The sequence below is a fragment of the Sus scrofa genome, chromosome 2, assembly GCF_054392235.1.
Source record: "Sus scrofa isolate SSC_HxYL_T2T_F1_AM1 chromosome 2, Sscrofa_HxYL_maternal_Yorkshire_Landrace_v2.0, whole genome shotgun sequence".
Classification (NCBI taxonomy): Eukaryota; Metazoa; Chordata; class Mammalia; order Artiodactyla; family Suidae; genus Sus; species Sus scrofa.
The window spans coordinates 111,341,564-111,362,881 of NC_139384.1; the positions used below are offsets into that span (position 1 = coordinate 111,341,564).

Genomic DNA, 21,318 nt, shown 5'->3' on the forward strand with positions numbered 1-21,318 from the left:
AAATTCCAGTATTTGATAAGTCCCAAATAAAATGGTACAGTCCAAGAATACTGAAGTGCAGCCTGCCAGGGAACAAACCTCACTCCCTTCAAGTTTCCGATCATCACCTTCTCTTTTCCCAATATTCAATGTGAAACTTTTGAAACATATAAAAATGTTGAAAAATAATAATCACAAGCACCTTTACCTCTCCTACCTTGATTGAATACCTGTTAACAGCATTTTGCCCTATATGTTTTCTTTTTATTTCTGTGGGTTTTTTTTTTTCCTTTCTCTTTTTTAAGCAGCATTTAAAAGTAGCCTGCAGGCATCATGACTTTCTCTCTAAATATTTCACATGCATCACCTAAGAATAAGGACATTTTTCTATATAACTATAATACATACCATTATCACACCTAAAAAAGTTAACATTTCTTCCTCAGTCATCCCTAAAAAGTGTAAGGTTTAGTTTGTTTGTTTTACATCATTATTTTTTGAACAAAAATCCCATCAATGTTCACATGTTGAATCTGGTTGCTATGTCTCCTTGTTTATTATCATATACAATAGTCTACTTACCTCCAACACATAAATCTCTTTAATATTTCTACTGACACTATTTGATGAGACCAGGCCAATTTGCTCTTTTACATGTTCCATGTTCTGGACTGTGGCCTTGTGGTATCATTTAACTTTCCTTCTTTTCCTATATTTCGTGAAAATGGAAGACACATCTAAAGATCTGATTTGAATCAGATTCAACATATATAACAACAATATTCACTGCATCTTATCAGAAGACACATAATGTCAAGTTGTTCTATTATTAGTGATACTAACTTTGTTTACTTAGGTGATGTGCCAACAGGAACATCGCTATTCTAAGGTACATACTTTTCCCTTTACCATTGCAAGAAATCTGTGAGGTGATTCTTTGGTACGATGCAAATATGACCTTACATCCTTTCACCTAATGAAATTAGCATTCAGGCATCTTCTTTATCTGAATCAATTATTTTATGAAGGGGTGGTGTTTTCATTTTCTATTACTAATGTAACAAAATACTACAAACTTAACAGCTTTAAACAATTTAACATCTCACAATTCAGAAGTCACAAATCTAGGATGCTTCTACCAGCTTTTCTGCGTGGGTTTCACCAGGCCAAAATCAAGGTGTCAGCCAGCTGGGCTCTTATCAGGAGGTTATGGAGAAAGTCCCTTCCAAGTTCATTCAAGTTATTGGCAAAATCCAGCTCACTGAGGTTGTAGTACCAAGATCCCCATTTTCCTTGCTGGCTGTTAGTTCAGGGACACCCTTAGCTCCTAAAGGCCTCTCTCAGGTTCTTGCACATAGTTCTTCTATCTCAAAGCCAGCAATGCTGATTGCTGAATCCTCTTGCTTGGAATCTCTCTTCTTGCCTCTTCTGCAGAATCTCTGTGATGAACTCTTCTGCCTTTTTCTTATGCTTTTAAGGGCACTATGATTGTACTGGATCCACCCAGATAATCCAGGGCAATCTCTCCATCTTAAGATCAGAAGACTAGTATACATAATTAAATTTGCAAAGTCCCTTCACAGTACATCCTAGATTAGTGTTTGAGTGAAATGAGAATCCTGGGGGAACATCTTTAGAATTATGCCTATCACAGGTGGCAAAATGATGATTTTCTAATTATATCTTTTGTTTGTTTGTTTTGTTTTTTCTTTTAGTAGCCAGTATTCTTTGGTAAGGTAGAACATTCCTTCTTACCTTCAAATGAACTACAGTTCCTTATAAAAAAGGCTAGCTACTGAATTTTTTCCCTTTGATTACCAATTTTCAGTAATTTTCATTTTATGATAGCAAATTAACTGTATTTTTTAAATGTTACGGAATCAAGACTTTTTATTAAATATATATATCAATAGAACTCTTATTCTGTTTTATCCTCAAGTTGTCTCAATTTTGGCCAAAGGAAATTCTTTGAAGGTGGTTCCTTTGTCCTTTTCACATACTTCCATTAGACTAAATATTGGCTTTCCAGCAAAACATGATGTCCTAGGATCATCTTATATTTTCTAAGTCCCAGATCTGGAATCAGCCTTTTCTCCAAGTAGCCCTCACTCTCTTTACTAGGCAATGCATTTAGAAACCAAGACCTTAAGGGTATGCATTGCTATTAAGAAATCACCACTTGTAGGCCTTTTCAGTAGGTACAACTACGAAGTATATTTTTAAACCACAGTAAGTTTGTAGTCATATTTCAAAGTTTAAATTTTACTCTACAGGGCCTTTCCTAACTGCTTGGATGTTATACTTGTATCTCTTTGCATTAATCCAAAAAAATCATAGTTCATAATTACATTTACATGTTTGCTTTAATATATCATATTCATAAAATAGTATTAAAATTATTATACTAATATCAATATTTATCATAAAAACACTAGGTTGATTTTAACATTTCACTGGCCATTCTTCTTATTCTTAGGACAAATCCAACAAAGGAAATACCATGTATTCTATACAAAAGACATCTGAAATAATTCTTTCTTCTGTTTGGTTTATGTTACCAACTACATATATACTTAAGCTCATTAGTCTTCTTTTCGATTTTATGGTATTTTTTCTAACATATTAAAATGTGCATGTGGTTCAAAAATCAAAACCACACAAAAGGATAGTGTTAGAGGATTCTCAGTGCCACCCCTTCATCTCATTCCTTCACATTCCCCATAAACATTATGAATTTTGAGTTTATCTTTCCAGTTTTCTTTTCAAAAAAATAAACACACAGTAAATATATGCATTTCTTTCCCATCCTTTCTCACACCAAAGGGAGAATGCATCTGTAATTCTGTGCGATATTGGCAATTTCCTCTCTAAAGGGATTATACTATTTTACATTCCCGCCAGCAACATATGAGACATCCTTTCTCTCCAAAAGGCTCATCTATTATAGAGTGCACCATCAAGCTTATAGATTTTTGTCAACGTGACAGGTGAGAAATGTTATCTCAGTACAATCAAAATGTCTCTTATTATGAGTGAGGTTAAACATCTTTTCATGGTTTAAAGGCTATTTGCATTTTTTTCTTCAGTAAACCCCTTCTTCATATCTACTGTCCATTGGGTGGGGTTTTTTTGTGTGGTTTTCCTTGGACTTTTTAAAGTTTTAGAAGAGCTGGTAGTCTTTGGCAGCTTCCTTGCTATCTGAGGCTTATGTTACTTATTTCTTACTCCAGACTGGAATCAGACATTTCTCTAAAGAATTCAGGTTGCCTTAATGAGAAGTAGTATTTCAAAACCACAATCATTGATACTGGGTATTTTAAGACTACAAACAGTGCTATTGGGTTATAGGGGTTTTTTTTTGTTGTTGTTTTTCCATTTTTTACACTTAGATCTCAGATCCATTGGGAGTTCACTCTGGTATCCACTGTAATTAATAGTCAAATTTTTACATTCTTAGAAATCTTTACCTATTAATTACTGAAAGTCCCTTTTCCCCCAGTTATTTATAACTGCACTATAACATAAACTAGAACTCCAAGTATTATTGTGGATTTTGTATTCTGTTCAACTTGTTCATCTGTCTATTCATATGTCAATGCCATTCTCTTTTAAACAAGCTAACAATTTTTCTCAATTGGGTTTCCTTATCTGAATCGCAGAACAAAGAAAATTATTTTAGTGACTATTTCTTCATTTCTAAGATGTCTAATAACTAACACCAACTTAGGTATATGATGGTACATGTAGGAATGGATTCTAAAGAGAGATGGAAGTCAAAGGAGATTGCTAACCAACTCTATGCTGATAGTCATTCCTTTGTCTCCACCACAGAAAGATAAATCTGATGCCAGTAATAATACATAGACATGGAGAGAGAAAGAGGAGAGAAAAATAAGAAATTATACTTCACAGTATTTATAATGAAGGTATAAATTTGAAATCTTAAACAGTACAATTCTATTGTCATCCCACACTCCTAACATTTGCATGGCACATTAAAGAATATAAAATGATAATACATATATACATCTCACTTATTCCTCTTAAGAGTACAGATAATTTTATCCCTATTTTACAGTGGAGGTTATTAGATATATTAGATTTCTAATATATTATAGATATATTATTTTTCTAAGGTCACACAAATAGTGCTCAGACAGAACTATGACTCAGATCTCCTGATAGCCAGACCTTTGTTTCTTTCACAATATAAGATGTAAGAATTTCACACTATAGGAAGGTATTAGTTTTACACAGAGGTAATCACATTATATTTAAATATTTTAATATTAAAATAATAATTTATATTATATTTTTTCCTTACTTTGAGAATCTCCTATTTCAAATACCTGAATATGGCCACTGGAAAAAACCTCATGAGACACTGCTGGCCTATGTTCTTTAATAAATTCTATTTTTTAAAATGCAACATTTTCCAGTAACTTTTCACAATTTTATAAAACATATTGCTAATTTAGGTCCAGGAAAAAAAGTATGCCCTTAGTTGTTTTTCTAAGCATGATCCTATCCATGAATAAAAAGTCAAACTTACACAACTACCTACACTGCTATTATTTTACCAGCACATTGACAATTTATTAATTCTTAAAGTAGTAAACAAATATCAAAGGGAATGCAAAGACTCCAATTAGGCAAGAACATCAAGTCTCTCTTTCATTAGAATTTCTACCAGATTACAAATTCTCCATTTAATAATACTTCTGTATTGACATGAAAGAGATACTTGAGAAAATTTGACAAGTTACACCCTGCGTTTTTAACCATTCTACTTAACATGTGAGCCTTACTAGTCTTTCTGAGTGAATCTACCAGAAACTGTATTCCCTGGCATTCGCTCCAGTATATACATACTAAAGACTTCTATTTTGAAAATTACCCTTTCACACCACTCTCCCACCTCCTTAAACTGAAAGTATCTTTCTAAATTTAGAGAAATTATCCAAACTTATTAAATGCTGTACATTTTTATCAAGCTATATGTAGATAGTATAAAAAAATACATATTAGCAAAAGCATTTGTTTGACTATAAAAATGTAACGATGTGAATGGAAAGAATATTCTTTTGTGTAGTTATGGCACTGAATTCTAAAAAGAAAACTGACATCTCAGTTTATTTTACTTACACAATAAGTTTAATTTACATAGAAATGATAGAGCATTTCTGAAGGAAGTCTTAAAAACAATTTGTGCTGAGTGACTGCTATAATAATCTCCTTAAGAGAGAAATAAACATAAACTAAAACAGCAGTTGTGAAACATAACATAGTACCTCTCAGCTGAAGACAAAACAATATTCAGTAGGAAAGCACTAAAAAAAACGGAAGAGTTTTTGGTTTAGATTGTTGACTGAAGTCAGAATCTGTTTCCTTAAAACTTTAATCTTGAGTATATCAAAAGCTGTTTATTAAGGCAGCCTCCCAGGCAATAAACTCCAATTTCCATCTTACCCATCACTGAGGAGAAAGGAATTTTTTCAGTGCTTCTACAACTAGGACATTTTGGTGAGAGACTTTCCACAAGCTATCACTTAATGGAACTAGAGAACTTATTGGTAATATGAAGTATTAAATTATTTCTGGAATTAAATATAAAGGTCTATTTGTTTTCTAGAAACTGTAGACAGTTATATAAGAACTTACAGTTTCAGAATTACAGTGACATTAAGTCTAGAGTTTCACAATGAAGGTTAAAACTTTTCCAACAGAATATGCCACAAATATAGTCTATTTCTATCAAATAATTTTAATCAGCACATCTTCAGTAATCTGAAACTTACAGAACTTAAGAATTAGAATAAAAATAATTAAACATTATTTAGCTTTACAAACAGGAAGTTTATCATTAAAGGTCATCTTCCTTTCTTCCAATAAGTAATATGTGTCTATATTTAAATTCCTGACATTAAGAAATCCTATAAATCCATAGATGCAGAATTTATACCAGAAGTTTACACAGTATATAATACTCATTTATTATTCAACAAATACCATGAGGATACAGAAAGTTTTTCCAAATTGCCTGAACAAATGCATTAAAAAATGTAGTATGGTGTGACGTACCATAGAAACTATAAAGCAAACTTAGGCCTTTACCACTATTTTTTTGAAATTGTTTTATTTAATTTTTAATCTTGCTAAATAGCATTCATCTTTAAAGTCACCTTAAATCATTTTTAGAATAACACAAGGTAGGACAAAAAAGAGAATGGGAAGGAAGGAAACTGAGAAGAGAGAAAGACAGTAGCAGAGGAGATGAGGGAAGCCTTCCTAAAGAAGGAGATATCTGAGTCAAATCCTAAGGCAAGTGGAGGTGGGGTGTTGTGAACAAAGGACAAAGGGCATTTCGAAAAGAGAAAACAGTGCAAGATAAAAGTACAAGGTATGAACAAAGAAGAGTAAGTTGATTACATCTAACTTGAAGGCATAGCTCAGAAATACGGATGAAAAGACAAGTCCACAAATATGCTGAATTGCACTGTCATGAACCTCAAGCAAAATCACTGCGAAAATTGTTAGTATTGGTATATAACTAGAACTCATACAACTTACTCCTAATATTTAGGAAATGAAATTGAAGTATCCTACCTTCCACAGTGAAATTAGCAATGGAAACAGGTACTCAAAATAAGATACGAAAGGCAAGATGGTATGGATCAAATGCTGTTGACATTCCCTCTCCAACTCTTAGGTCTTTTGTTGGGCTGAGTTTTATGCCACAAAGTTTTGTTTACTTTTGACTAATATTTTGGAACATAAAATGGATTGGTACTTGAAAGCTGAGGTGTTCACTAATCTAAATTTGAGAAGTATTGCATTAAAAGGATTTAGCTGTGATTTTGAGTGATCGCTTGGGGCCAATTTGATCATGAACACATATATGAATGCAGGCATAGGTGGTGGTAATCAAGATAACGCAGAATATTTTCTCTCTCTAGATATATATATATACATATACACACACACACACACATATATATATAATAATTAAAGTGAAAACTCAAAATATTTTGATTACCAAAAATAAATGTGAACCTCCATATGCCCAAAAAATTTGGTAGAAGATCCCAGAAGAAAGGAATCATTTATACATGGGATTATTGAATAAGACACACTATCTAGAGACTTTGATATAGATGTTACTGAAGGCTATGTGCTAAAAGGGAAAAAAGTGCAAATGTCAAAAGGGGCAAGGAGAACAGCACCTGTCCAAATGAACAAATGCATATGGCTTACGGAAAAAAGTAAAATATTATCCTCATTAAAAAGAAGTAATAATAAATCAAAGAGCCTCAGTCCTTCTCTAAGTATATGCAGTACGGATATTTGATAATCAAAAGAGTATCACTTTCTAGCATATGATTCATTTGTATGGAACTAGGTAAACATTTTTTTTTAATGTGCAGCAGAAGTCACCCATGGCATTAAATATACTTAAGTTATAAACGCTAGAGAACAATGTCAAGAACTGTGAAGATCCTATGATTATACACTGCTTGCAAGCTAGCAAAGTTAGCCTGCTACAGTTTCATGGATGCCACCACCAGAAGGCTCTAGACTTCTGAATAAGAGACAGTGTTTTCTTACTCAGATATGGCAGGCAGCACGAACTTCAGGTTTTCACCTGTTCCTCTTGTCCTTCAAATTCCAAAGAGACAATGAGGATAGGCCAAGGGTAGAGGCTGAGCACAGAGTGACACTCTATCCTGGCTGTGGAACCTCAAACCTAAGCCCAATCTTATAATGGGGTTGCTAGCAAACTTGCTCACCCTTTTGCCACCACCAGGGGAAGGAAGGTGAGTTATCTTCAGAACCTTGGACAGCAAGCAAATCTGCCCTCTGCCCTGCAGTAAAACAATTCCTATCTCCAACATTGTTTTCTTACAAATATATCCTCAAAAAGGTGGTCCAAAACAAAAGCTGTCAATGCCTTTGCTCAGGGACATGAAAAAATGAAGAAATTCAAAAAAAAATCATCTCCTCATTTCATATATTCTTTATGTTACTGTTTAACCAAATAATTCATTTTGGCTACTTTATTAAAGAGCCAAAAAAGAATACAGAAATTTCAACTTTTCCTTTACAGAAGTAAAGTGGTGGCCTAGTTACTGCACTAAATAAATGTGTCCATATGCATTTTATTAAAAACACTTAATACGACATATATGAATAAAGCTTTAAGCTTTAACAGAACATTCACTTGAAGGACAAATGACTTTTTCAGAGGTACCTGCCAATGGTAGCTCGTGAGGTATCTAATGTTTTACAAAGACTAGTCTTTTTTCAAGTCAAAGGTAAGTAACTTAGATTCAATTTATTAGCCAAGTATCAATATTCTTCATATAAATAAGCACTTTTTTAAACTTTGAGGAATAACCAATAAATGTAATTTTGTGTGTGTGTATATATATATTTAGTGCACAAGATGATTTGATATACATATAGATTGTAGAATGATTGCCAAAAGCATGATAATTAACATATCCATCATATCACATAGTTAAAATAGGCAACTCTTGGGTTTTTCATTTTAGATAAGCACTTAAAATTACACTCAACCTTCTAAAAGCATTTTTAAAAATAAAATTAAAATTTGGCATGAATTTGTTCCCCTGATAATGACTCTATATAAAATATTAAGGTCATAGGAAGGATAAACTTGTACAAAAACATAAACTTTTAAAGTTAGACTTTTTATTACTACTACTTTTTAGGAATAATTTAGTAATAATCAAATAAAAAGATGCAAAAACTTTTTTTTTCTGCTTTTTAGGGCCACACCTACAGCATATCGAGGTTCCCAGGCAAGGGGTCTAATCAGAGCTACAGCTTCCGTCCTAGGCCATAGCCACAGCGATGCAGGATCCGAGCCACGTCTGCGACCTACACCACAGCTCACGGCAACACCAGATCCTTAAGCCACTGAGCGACTTCATGGTTCCTAGTCAGATTTGTTTCTACTGCGTCACAAGGGGAACTCCCACAAAACCTTTTTAAATCAGTTTTTGTAGAAACAGTGCATGCACTGCTTCAGCTTAAAAACCTTTATTCTGACTATTTAAAATTGTAAGAAGATAAGGTTAAAGTTGTATACATGACCATACCTCTCCTAGAGCTTCGTATCTTTTCTGGTTCCATCTGTGCAAGTCTTCCCGGTAGTTAAAAACAAATGGTTCCCCAGTTTTTATGTGTCTTAATTGCCCCTCTAAAAGACAAACAAACAATATTGCCATGATTCAGTGTACATTTACAGTAATATGGACAGTATAATAACTAATGTTTAATAAAAATTAAAAGTGTCTTTCTCAGAACAGTTTCATTTCTTTCATTAGATTTTTTTTTTCCTTCAAAAGTCCATATGATGCAAACATATGAAAGAGTACAAAAAAATGACCTCAAGTACCCAAATGCTATGTTTTGGTCCTTGTTTTTCTAATCCAAAACAAATTAAAAATATTTGAGAACTGACAATGTATACTAGTTCTTGCTAAAGCCTTGAACATGGTCTCCATTCTTAAGTTTAGAGGCTTCCTGAGTAGTAAAAGCACAAATATTTAAAAATTAAGTAAGTTTCAGGAAAGTTAAACAAAAATGAAGTAAGTCAACAATGTAAATACTGCTACAGGCAATTCACACAGACAATAGAGTCTAAAAGGAGTTTGGAAAAAGGAAGGATCCCATGGGCTACAATAGGTTCGGAAGGTTTTGGTGAAATTTCTCAGCTAGGCCTTGAAATATGAGTAGGATTTCAAATGGAAATTGGAGAGAGAGAGTGAGCCAACACAGGTTTAGACTGTCAAATCAGACTCACACAACTCAGAGCTTTTACCAATAATTAATAATTTTACTAATAATTTCAAGGGTACAAGCAAGCAATCAAGAGACACAGGTGAAGCAAGTAGTGGCCTGGAACAGCCTGGCCATGTTTTCCCAGGTCCTTTCTTCTCACTCTATGGTCCAGAAAAGGTGATGTATCTAGATGGGACATATGCATTCCCTTACACATCAGTGTGCATGTTTAGTTATAAAATACTTATATTTTATGTGCCAAAGAGTTGTACTGCTCATGGTCATTTTTCAGAGAAACATGTCTCTTATGTCCACACATTACAGGTTTAACTATAAGCAATTCCAAACCAGACATCCTACTCAAAGTATTCCATGGATACAGACTCTCCTCACAGCAGAATCTGTCTGATGTCTTCTTTCTTTCTCCGGAAATATTCCCCTGGTATTCAGGAGACAAATAGACCACAGGCCAACTGCTTTAAGCCCTTCCTTCCCTACCACTCAGACAACATAAACTGAACTTTGAAAAAAATGACAGCAAATTCAAATAATGGTAAACAACCCAGTTTAAAAGAAATAATAGAGTATTAAATCAAATAGTAAAATGAACATCAGAGAACACGTGGAATCATTAGCACAAGGCCCAAACTCCTGGGTTTAGACTTTATCCTAAGAGGAGTGAGACATAAGAAAGGCTTTAGGGGCAGAAGAGGGGCGTGATCAAGCTGAATGGAGTTACCAATATTTGATTTGTATCCAAGGAGGGCATGTAAGAGTGAAAAAGACTTGAAAAGAACTATGGCACCAAAAGTAAACCAAGGAAATATACAACTCTAATTAAAACGACCTCACTATTTTTATGTATCAATTTTACTACATATAAAATGGACATTTTTAATATACAAAATAAGGGCACCAAAAAGTAAACCCAGGAAATATACAACTCTAATTAAAACGACCTCACTATTTTTATGTATCAATTTTACTACATGTAAAATGGACATTTTTAATATACAAAATAACAAAATGAGGGCTACTTTTTATTTGTAAAGTTCTTTTAATACTCAATATGAGACACTGCACGGGATCACTCTAACACTCTTTTATGGTCAGATGATAAATTATAAGGTATATCTTTGTTTTTCTTTCTAGAACAAGGAAGTTCCCACTGAGGATACCAACACAAGTAGATCTGCAAACCCACGCTTTCTTAGGATTTTGACTAAAGCAACCTTAAAGGTACGTAATAATGTGAAATACTGCTGCAGCTAAAATCTGAATAGTATTTTCTATGAGACTGCTGTGTGAAAAGGAAGTGACTTAACTAAACAGTGAGTTTAAAACAGACTATTTTGTATCTACATCTCAAAGAGGTTTAATTCTCCACCCATTTTGGATATAATAATTCGCATTAAGTGATAATGATTGTGACAGTTTAGGAAAAATGAGCCCTGTCAAAACAGACAACTATTAGCACTAGTATTCAAAGTGAAAAGAAGGTAGAGAGGCAAAGAAAGTAAGCATTCTTAACCAGAAAAGATATCTGGATCACTTATGTTATAGTTGTATTTGCAAAGTTGGTATTCCTCAAAGGCTGAGAAAATTTCTTCAGCATCTGTGAAAAGTCTGATTTAGGACATTTTAGTTTAGAATTCCCTAAAACAGGTTGTAAAGTTTAATGTGTACACCCAAATACATGTTATTTTAAAAAGTGTATCCATATATTTTATCAGATTGGTGATAAAGTCTAGGACCCAGAATAAACTAATAAATGGCCTAAAAGAATTAATAAATTGAAAGTATTTAGGACATTTTCTGGCTTGTAGTAAGAGTCCAAAAAATACCAGGTTTCATGGAAGACAAGATCCAAACTCAAACTGTTTGTTGCTGAGTCCAATTATTTTTTTGGTAATAAAAAAGCATGCTCCCTCATAATATTTCACCAGGGCATATGTGGAAAGTGGGTAAGGGGAAAGGGGGAAAAACCCTTTAACTTCATCTTCTAAAGCAAGAGTATCTGAGCTGGGCGTTATACAATACCACCAACTGGAGAATGGCTAAATAGGCATTTTAAACACAAAGAGTAATGGAAAAGGTACAGTGATTTGAAAGAACAATTTATCAGTCTGATTAGGGTAAAAAGAATCTCCTACCCTTTGTTCCTTTTTTTTTTTTGCTTTTTTTTTTTTTTTGCTTAGCATGAACTCTGAATCTAAATTCTTTTTTTTAATCCAACTAAGAACTTTAAAATCCTTTAGAAAAATAAAGACCCTTCCTCAGTCAGGTAATGAAAGTTTCAGTTCAAAGCCTTCATAAAAGCATTTTGTTTTTATTTTGTTTTTTGCTTTTTTTTTTTTTTTAGGGCCACACATAGCATATGGAGACTGCCAGGATAGGTGTCGAATTGGAGCTGTGGCGGCAGGCCTACACCAAAGCCCCCGCAATGGCAGATCAGAGCCGTTTCTGCAACCTACACCACAGTTCACAGCAATGCCTCATCCTTAACCCACTGAGCAAAGCCAGGGATCAAATCTGCATCTAGTCAGATTCATTTCTGCTCAGCCACAATGGGAACTCCTCATGAGAGTTTTTGTATTATAAATCCTGAAAAAGAAGTCCTTAAAGATGCTAGGTTAGAACTGCCCTTTTTAAACCCTCATATACTGTTGGTGGGAATCACTATGGAAAATAGTATGGAGGTTCCTCAGAAAACTTTATATACAACTACCACATGGTCCAACAATCCCACTCCCTGGCATGTATCCAGAAAAAAAAACTAAAATTCAAAAAGATACATGCACCCCTATGTTCACTGCATCACTATTAACAATAGCCAGTTCATGGATGCAACCTAAACGTCCACCAACGGATCAATGAATTAAGATGTGGTACACATATACAATGGAATACTACTCAACCATAAAAAAGAACAAAATAATGCCATCCTCAGCAACATGGATGCAGCCAGAGGTTCTCATACCAAGTGAAGTAAATCAGTTCCTTTGTGGCACAGTGGGTTAAGGATCCTGCATTGCCACAACTGTGACACTGGTTTGATTCCTGGTCCAGGAACTTCCATATGCTGGAGGTATGGCCAAAAAACAAAAACAAAAAAAGAATTGCCCTTTTAGGGGTTTAATACTGAGACCTGGTTTCTTTGTTTCAAATTCTCACCTCTTAGAAAAAAATACTCACCATTAACCCTGAATTCAACCCTGAACTGTATCATGCTAACAATAAGATCCATAAAAGTGATATCCTCCCCCTGAAATGCAAGCATTTTTCTCTCACACTGTTAGTTGATGTTTATGCAAGACAATGTCCAGGATATTTAAAAAAATAAATGATATATGTGTGCAAGGATATGTATGCACTTAAGTGTAAGTACATGGAAGGGCACATGTGTGTGCAAAGGTGTGTGCAAGGATATGTATGCACTCAAGTGTAAGTACATGGAAGGGCACGTGTGTGTGCAAGGGTGTACAAATGTAAGAAAAGATGTATGTGTGTGATTTTATCTGATAAGAAAGTAAGAGATAAAAGTGTACTGCTTCTTTGTTTTTCACTCCCTTTAAGAATGTTCAAGGAAGATGAAAGACAGACTTCAGTGAAAACTGATGTCCTCTATCCATAAAGCAAACAGAGTACTATGGTATGAAGTAGTTCCACACCACCAACACAATCCCCCATTCATGTTCTAAAAGAAGGATCTGTTTACAGTTCTAAAGGAGCAGAGGCAATGTTAGTCTCGGTGCTCTTTTGACTCTGTTCATTAAATTCCAAACAAAATTTTAAAAAACACAATATTACAACTTATACTTACTTTGCCATAAGATATCCTTTAATAAAAAACATGAATATTAGTATCAGAAAAGATATCAAAGTTTCTAATAGCTTCTATTTATACTCACTTAATATTCTAGTGCACAACAGCTGTCACTTTAAGTCCAACAGCTATACTTGATATTGTAAAGGGATATTACTAACAATGATGACAGAACACCAATTCAGTTGATGCAAAGCAACAAACAGAAAGCTGCAATTCAAATACTATGCTACCTGGCCTGTAATAACATTACCCTTCAAGGATTTCAATGTTATTAATCCAATGATTCATGATTCTTTGTTCTAGAAACATCCTTGCAATCTATAGTATGTTCTTTCAAATCCGAAGTGAAAAGCTTATTTTATTCAGAACTTAACAAATTTTACAATAAGGATGTTGCCTTAAAAAATCATGGTACTGAGTAGCATGCTTTAAAATACCATCATAGATAATTATTGCTAGACACTTCATTTTCAATAATGTGAAATAGTAGCATCTTTCTATATAATTTAATTGGGAGTTCCAACTGGATACAAAGGAGTTGAACACTCAAAACTGAAAATACAAAAGCTGAATCAAATTCATGTCTGTTGGTTTAAGTGATTTGACAACTTTGGGAAATTATTACTTGGTTCTTTTGTTTTACAGAAGAATTTTATCATGAAAGGACAAAATATCATTTCTAAAAAGAAACACATAAAATATTTTCTAGCTGGAAAATAAGAGCAGCAAATAATATCTACACTATGATTCTATTAGTACTGTTAAAGAAATCTTGCATATAGCATATAACACTTACTTTCATTGAAAGCATATTCAAATCCTTCCAAGGTATCAGGGAAATCAAGAGGTGGTTCATCTTTTTTCATTAGTTCATCCAAATCTATCCTAGATAATAAATCTATAAAAGAAATGACATGAAATTTACTTATATTCATTTTCATAATTAATAACAAAGATTATATTTTAAATTATTTTAAGTATTCTTTTGTTTTATTAGATTACTTTTCATGTGTTGCCTTAACTGATAAGATTATTAAGTTTTGAAGTTCCCAAAGTGCTATATTATGATGATGTATAGAATCAACACAACATAAGCACTTTCAAAAGCATAACTCTCAAAACAATCACAACTCAGATCCTATGGACCACTATGGTAAATTATTAACTTCTTCCCTTCAAAATATATAGTTATTATTCTATATCTTATGAACTGCCTATCATTTAAAAAATTACAGATATTAATATGACTTTTAAAAGGTTACTCAATCTTACATATAAATGAAATCACTGCTTATGAATGAGGGAGTTTTAAAATCTAAATAATGGTAATATAGCATGCAATTCTAATTTTAGAGAGGAAAACCACAATTTTTTCTTCAGCTCATATGATACTCTATAATTAAAAAAAAAACCTATCAACAAGGTTTTTAGACATTCTATCTTTGAATCATTTTAGACTTACAGAAAAGTTGAAAGAAAGTACAGCGTCTGTATACACTTAAACCAGTTTCTCCTATGGTTAACATCCTACCTTAGCACACACGGCACATTTGTCAAAATGAAGAAACAAAACTGGTGCATTACTGTTAACTAGGCCCAGATAGTATTCATCAGTTTTTTCATTAATGTCTATATTCTTTTCTAAGATTAGACCAGAACACCATGCTGCATGTCAGTGTCATAACATGAGTCTCATTTTTTATTTTTTGAGCATTTCCTTATTATTTTCTGTTACTATAAGGTGCTGCAGGTTTGTCTTGTAGTTTCCCTGCCCCAGTCCTAGAATTAGTATTTAATGACATCTTTTGGGCTATTATGGTACATGACAAAAATTCCCACTGTACGTCATCTCAGTGTCATATGGAGACTCAGCAAAATAAAAGATAAACTTCAAATTTATGCAGTTCTCCAAATATGTGTGTGTTTAAAGTTTATGGGGAGTTCCCGTCGTGGCGCAGTGGTTAACGAATCCGACTAGGAACCATGAGGTTGTGGGTTCGGTCCCTGCCCTTGCTCAGTGGGTTAATGATCCGGTGTTGCCATGAGCTGTGGTGTAGGTTGCAGACGCGGCTCGGATCCCACATTGCTGTGGCTCTGGCGTAGGCTGGTGGCTACAGCACCGATTCGACCCCTAGCCTGGGAACCTCCATATGCCGCAGGAGCGGCCCAAAGAAATAGCAAAAAGACAAAAAAAAAAAAAGAAAAAGTTTATATTTGAAATTTTTTTCATTCTAACTCGCGTTCCTAAAGAGAAAAAGCTTCTAGAATATATAGTATAGCAAACCAGTCTCCTTCCCCCAGCCCCTTTTTTTTCAACAAAAGATACAACAAATTCATCTGTACAGATCATAAAAATACGCTAGAGGAAAAAAGAGCTTGTCTACCTCAAGTCTCTTGTCTCTCTCTGTAGGACACAGAGATAAGACATCAAAAAAAAATTGTAAAAAAAAGTCACTCTAAAACTCTTCAAACTGCTACCTCAAATAAACCTCAGCGCACACAAAAATATACCATTTTCAACATGCAAATATTAAAAAAAATTCTGTAAATTCCCTAGTAAAGTTAAAAAAAAAAAAAGTCACATAGCATGCCTACTGGGCTAAAGAGATAGATGCTGATAAATTTCTGATTCATTATTAAAGTTCAGAACAACATGCAAATCTTTGCAGAGTAAAATAGATTTTTAATGTAAAAAATTGGCTTGAAGATTCTCACTTCTCTCCTTCCAGTGAATTAAATTTCTTTACTTCACAGTCAACTTCAGCAGTTTAAAACTTAGAAACCTTTTCATCAGACACCACACAAAAACCATCTAATATATAAGCAGCTGTGTTATGTCTAAAATTCATTTTCTCTTTCTATCAGCACAGATCATAAATGTCACCTAACATCTATGCAACATTTTAAAGAGTTCACATACTTTACATCATCTGACCATCATCACAGACCTATGAAACAGTAGCACATTATCATCTTCACTGTCTTTGAGACAAGGAAATAAACTCAGAGAGGTAAAATGGCTTGTCCGAAATTAGACCTTAATGGAATGGGATTAATAAGATAAATGTATTTCCCAATACCTAACTCAGTACTCTTTCAAAATCCCCATACTGCTATTCTGTGTCATCACCTCTACAACAGTTCACTCCTTCTCTTCATTACCTTATAAAAAGAATTAACTTCTGAATTTAGAAATAGGTCTTTGCTTTGACCAAAATGTTCCTTTGAATGATAAAATGAACAACTAAACAAATATGCATCCCTCAAACTTCTCTGTCAACTAGAGAACTACATAGAGATTTTTTTAAATTTCATTAGCATAGAGAAGACATGTAGAAAGAAAGTGTCAGAAATTATTTTTCTGCCTTGTAAAAGGAAAGCTATGCTGTATAGCTTCAGTTTACACAAAGACTGGGTTTCAAAGGCAGTGAATTAGGCAAAAATCAAGTATAATATAACATTTTCATTGAAAAAAGTCCCTTCAACCACCTATAAAACACAGTACAACCAAATCCTTATAACCTAATATATATCAGATGTGAGACAACTGTTTTTTTTCTAAAACACATCTTTGGTGATTAAAATGATTTAGCAACTAGAATTCTACACTTCACCTAAGCATATGCAATAACTGGATAAAAATATCATTTAATACCCAAAAGAGCTGAAAACAAAGACTCAGATATTTGTACACCCATGTTGACAGCAGCATTATTTACAATAGCCAAAAGGTGGAAGTGACCAAAGTTTCCATTGACAGATGAATGGTGTGATGGTAATTTTATGTGCCAACCTGACTGGTTGCCCAGATATTTGGTTAAACATTATTCTGAGTGTGTCTGTGAAGGTGTTTCTGGATGATATTAACATTTAAAACTGTAGACTGAGAAAAGCACATTGCTCCCACCCCTACCTCCAATACGGAGGAACCTCATCTGATCCACTGAAAGCCTGAAGAGAACAAAAAACCTAAGTAAGACAGAGTTCCCACTCTCTGCAGGACTGTCTCCAAGCTAGGACACCAGTCTTCTCCTGCCTTCACAGCACAGGTTCTAAGGATACTGGAGCAAATCCCTGATACCCACTGCAGGTAATTATTCTCCTTTTGAGAAATACCTCTTAGCCTGTTACTGGGCCTAAGCAGAGACTGAATACTTAACCATGGGCTACCAACTTACCAGGTGACCTTAGCTGCCTATCCTGAAGTAGGTATTAACTTACCCACCAAGTTATAAAGTTGAGTGTATACAGCAGCACTTCATTATCACATGGAAGTGGCATGTATGTAACTAGGACTCAGGAGGCCTTGAGGACAAAAGTAATTTATGTGTAGTAGTGGCCCAAACACCTATTGCTCTCCACTCCTACTACACTGCCTCTATGCATCAGCATGCACCTAAGGCCTTATCAACTGAAAGAAGAAGAGAAAACTCGAGTCTGGTTTATAGATGGTTCTACATGATAGTCACACCACCCAAAAATAGACAGCTGAAGCATTAGAGCCCCTTTTGGGGATACCCCTAAATGACAGCAGTGCAGCGGGCTGTTTCTTTGGAAAGAGACTCATGGGCTGTACCAATCGTTCTGCTGGATAGTCAGGGACTTGGAAGGAACATGACTAGAAAATTGGTGACAAAGATATTTAGGGAAAAGGTATGTGGATGGACCTCCCTGAATGAGAAAAGATGTGAAGATATTTGTGTCCCCAGTGACTGCATAGGATGATTCATTCTGAGGACATCATTCAGCCTCGTTCCACAGCCAACCCTGTCATCACCCAATGACTTCAAGGGAAAAGTGGCCATAGTGGCAGGGATGGCGGTCATATGTGGGCCCAGCAATAGGAATGTCCACTCACTCATCAAAGCCAACTTTGCTATAGTTATGGCTGAGTGTCCAACTTGCCAGCAAAAGAGACCAAAGCTTAGTCCCCAACATCACACCATTCCCTGGGGTAATCAGCCAGCTACTTGGCAGGAGGTTAAATACATTGCCTCACTTTCCTCATGAAAGGGGCAGCATTTTGTTCTTATTGGAATAGACACTTTCTCTGATATAGATATGCCTTCCCTATACTCAATGCTTCTGCCAAAGGTACTATCCGTAGACTTACAGAATACAACATGGTATTCCAAATAGCATTGTTTCTGGTTAGGAAACTCACATCACAGCAAAAGAAGTGTGGCAATGGGCCCATGCCCATGGACTTCACTGGTCTTATTATGCTTCCCACAATCTTGAAGCAGCTAGCCTGACAGAATGGTGAAATGGCTTTCAAAAACTCAGTTATAGTGCCAGCTGGGTGGTGGAACCTTGCAGGGGTGGAGCAAGATTCCCCTAGAAGGCTGTATATACTCTGAATTAGCATCCGATATATAGTGCTATTTCTCCCATAGCCAGAATTCACACGTCTAGAAATTATGACCTGAAAATGGGGGTGGCACCACTTACTATTACCCCTAGTGAACACAGAAAGAATGTCCATTCTTATTCTTATTCAAAATAGTTTTGGAAGGCTTAGACAGTGCAAAAAAGCAATATTAGAAAGGAAGAAATAAAACTGTCCAGTTAGCAAACAACACAATGATCTACATGGAACATTCCAAGGAACCTACAAAAAAAACAAACAAACTGAGAATTAATAAGTAACTTCAGCAAAGTCACAGAATATCAGCACACAAAACTTGACTATATTTTCATAAATTATCGGTAAACACATGACAGCAGAAATTAAAAATACAACACCATTTCATAATCACTCTTAAAATTATAAGTATGAATCTAATAACAAACGTAAGACATATGATGAAAATTGCAAAGTGTCAATGAAGGAAATCAAAGACACCAATAAATGAGAGACAGTCCATGTTCATGGACTGGAAACCTCAGTATAGTCAAGATATCAATCCTCTTCACATTAATCTATAGGTTTAAATGCAATTCCTAACAAAATCTCAGTAAATTATTTTTTGTACTTATAGATAATTTTATTCTAAAATTTACAGAGAAAGGCAAAGGACCTAGAACAGCCAAACAATTTCGAATAAGAATGGAGTGGGAAGAATCATTCTAATCAATTTTAAGACTTAATATTAGTTCAGTCCTCAAGAGTGTGGATTGGAGAAGACATAGACACAGATACAGGAAACAAAATGGAGGACCCCAAAACAAGCCTGTCCAAATAAGTCCAATTTATTTTTGACAAAGATGAAGAAGTAATTGAATTATGGAAAGATGTCTCTTTCACAAACAGTGCTGGTGTGATTTGACATCAATAGGCAAAAAAAAAAAACAAAAAACAAAACCCTTTTCCTAAATCTCCTACCTTACATAAAAATTAACTCAAAATGCATCATTAAATGTAAAATCTAAAACTATAAAATTTTAGAAAAAAACATAAAATATCTTCAGAAAGCAGGGCTAAACAAAGAGTTCCTAGACATGACACCGAAGGCACAATCCATAAAAGAAAAAAAAACAACTGATAAATAGGACTGTTTTAGGAATATAAAGTTTTATTTATTTTGTCAATGTGTTCTAAAATACACTCTACTATGCATTTGAAATTTTATCTTCTAATAATTTCAATTTGACTGCTTCATTAATCATTACATGCTCATGTGTGCTAAGCATTCTTATTCCTATTGTACCAATGAAGAAAAAGATTCAGAGAAGTTAAGCAATTTGTTAATAGCAAGTGGGAAATCCTGAGTTTGAATCCACATAGTTCTATCTTTAGACTCTATTCATACTCTTTTAACATCACTGTACTACCTCTAAAATCCAGGAAATCAATCTAAACTTTTATATACTGCTTGTAGAAATACATATTAGAACCACAACTTGAGAGATTAAATTTCATATTATCAAGTAGGGATGAAGATGCACAAAAGCTATCTAGGTAGAAACCCAGTGAGTCCATTTAGATGGAAACACACATTCCTTGTCCTCTTTCCTAAATTAACCATTATTCTGAGTGTACTTGTGATTCCCAGCAGCATACATACATGTAGCAAAACCTTCTATAGAGTTGTCTATAACTGTCTCCAATTCCTCTCTTCCCACTGTCTTCTGAAGTTCCCCTATACAACTTTCATTTCCATCAATTCACTGAAACACTTTCTGTGAAGATTATCAAATCCAAAAGTAAATTCTCAGTCCTCATCTAACCTGCTTTATGATTATAACAAATTAAGTATTCCCATTTTCTTCAGTAGGTATTGAGGATCTCTCTCTTGCTCCTAGTTCTCAGTCTGTCTTAACTAGTATGATTTTCATCCTCTTCTGCTGGTTCTTCCTCAACTTCCTGACCCTAAGGTCAAGACCCCCCAGGGTTCAATCTGCAGACCTTTTCTCTTTCTAGCTACAGTGACATCCCTCGTAATCTCAATTAGGACCATGACTTTATTTATTTATTTTTTTTTGTCTTTTTGCTATTTCTTGGGCTGCTCCCGCGGCATATGGAGGTTCCCAGGCTAGGGGTTGAATCGGAGCTGTAGCTACTGGCCTATGCCAGAGCCACAGCAACGTGGGATTCGAGCCGCGTCTGCAACCTACACCACAGCTCACGGCAACGCCGGATCATTAACCCACTGAGCAAGGGCAGGGACGGAACCCGCAACCTCATGGTTCCTCGTCGGATTCGTTAACCACTGCGCCACAACGGGAACTCCAGGACCATGACTTTAATCATTATCTCTTTG

General features: G+C 34.6%; 1 protein-coding gene across 13 annotated transcripts in view; it reads right to left on the bottom strand.

Annotated features, from left to right (window-relative positions):
• Positions 1-21,318, bottom strand: part of ARB2A (ARB2 cotranscriptional regulator A) — a 416,372-nt gene that overhangs the window by 364,031 nt on the left and 31,023 nt on the right. For 9 of the 13 annotated variants that reach the window (XM_085014060.1, XM_013994986.3, XM_021085392.2 and 6 more), the window contains 2 exons: positions 14,412-14,513; positions 9,102-9,202 (listed from right to left, as the gene is read on the bottom strand). In XM_085014060.1, the coding sequence (XP_084870186.1) occupies positions 9,102-9,202; positions 14,412-14,481 (171 nt within the window). In that variant the 5' untranslated portion in view covers positions 14,482-14,513. The remainder of the gene's footprint in view (positions 1-9,101; positions 9,203-14,411; positions 14,514-21,318) is intronic. The other 4 variants (XM_085014062.1, XM_013994989.3, XM_085014061.1 and 1 more) reach the window with 1 other exon arrangement.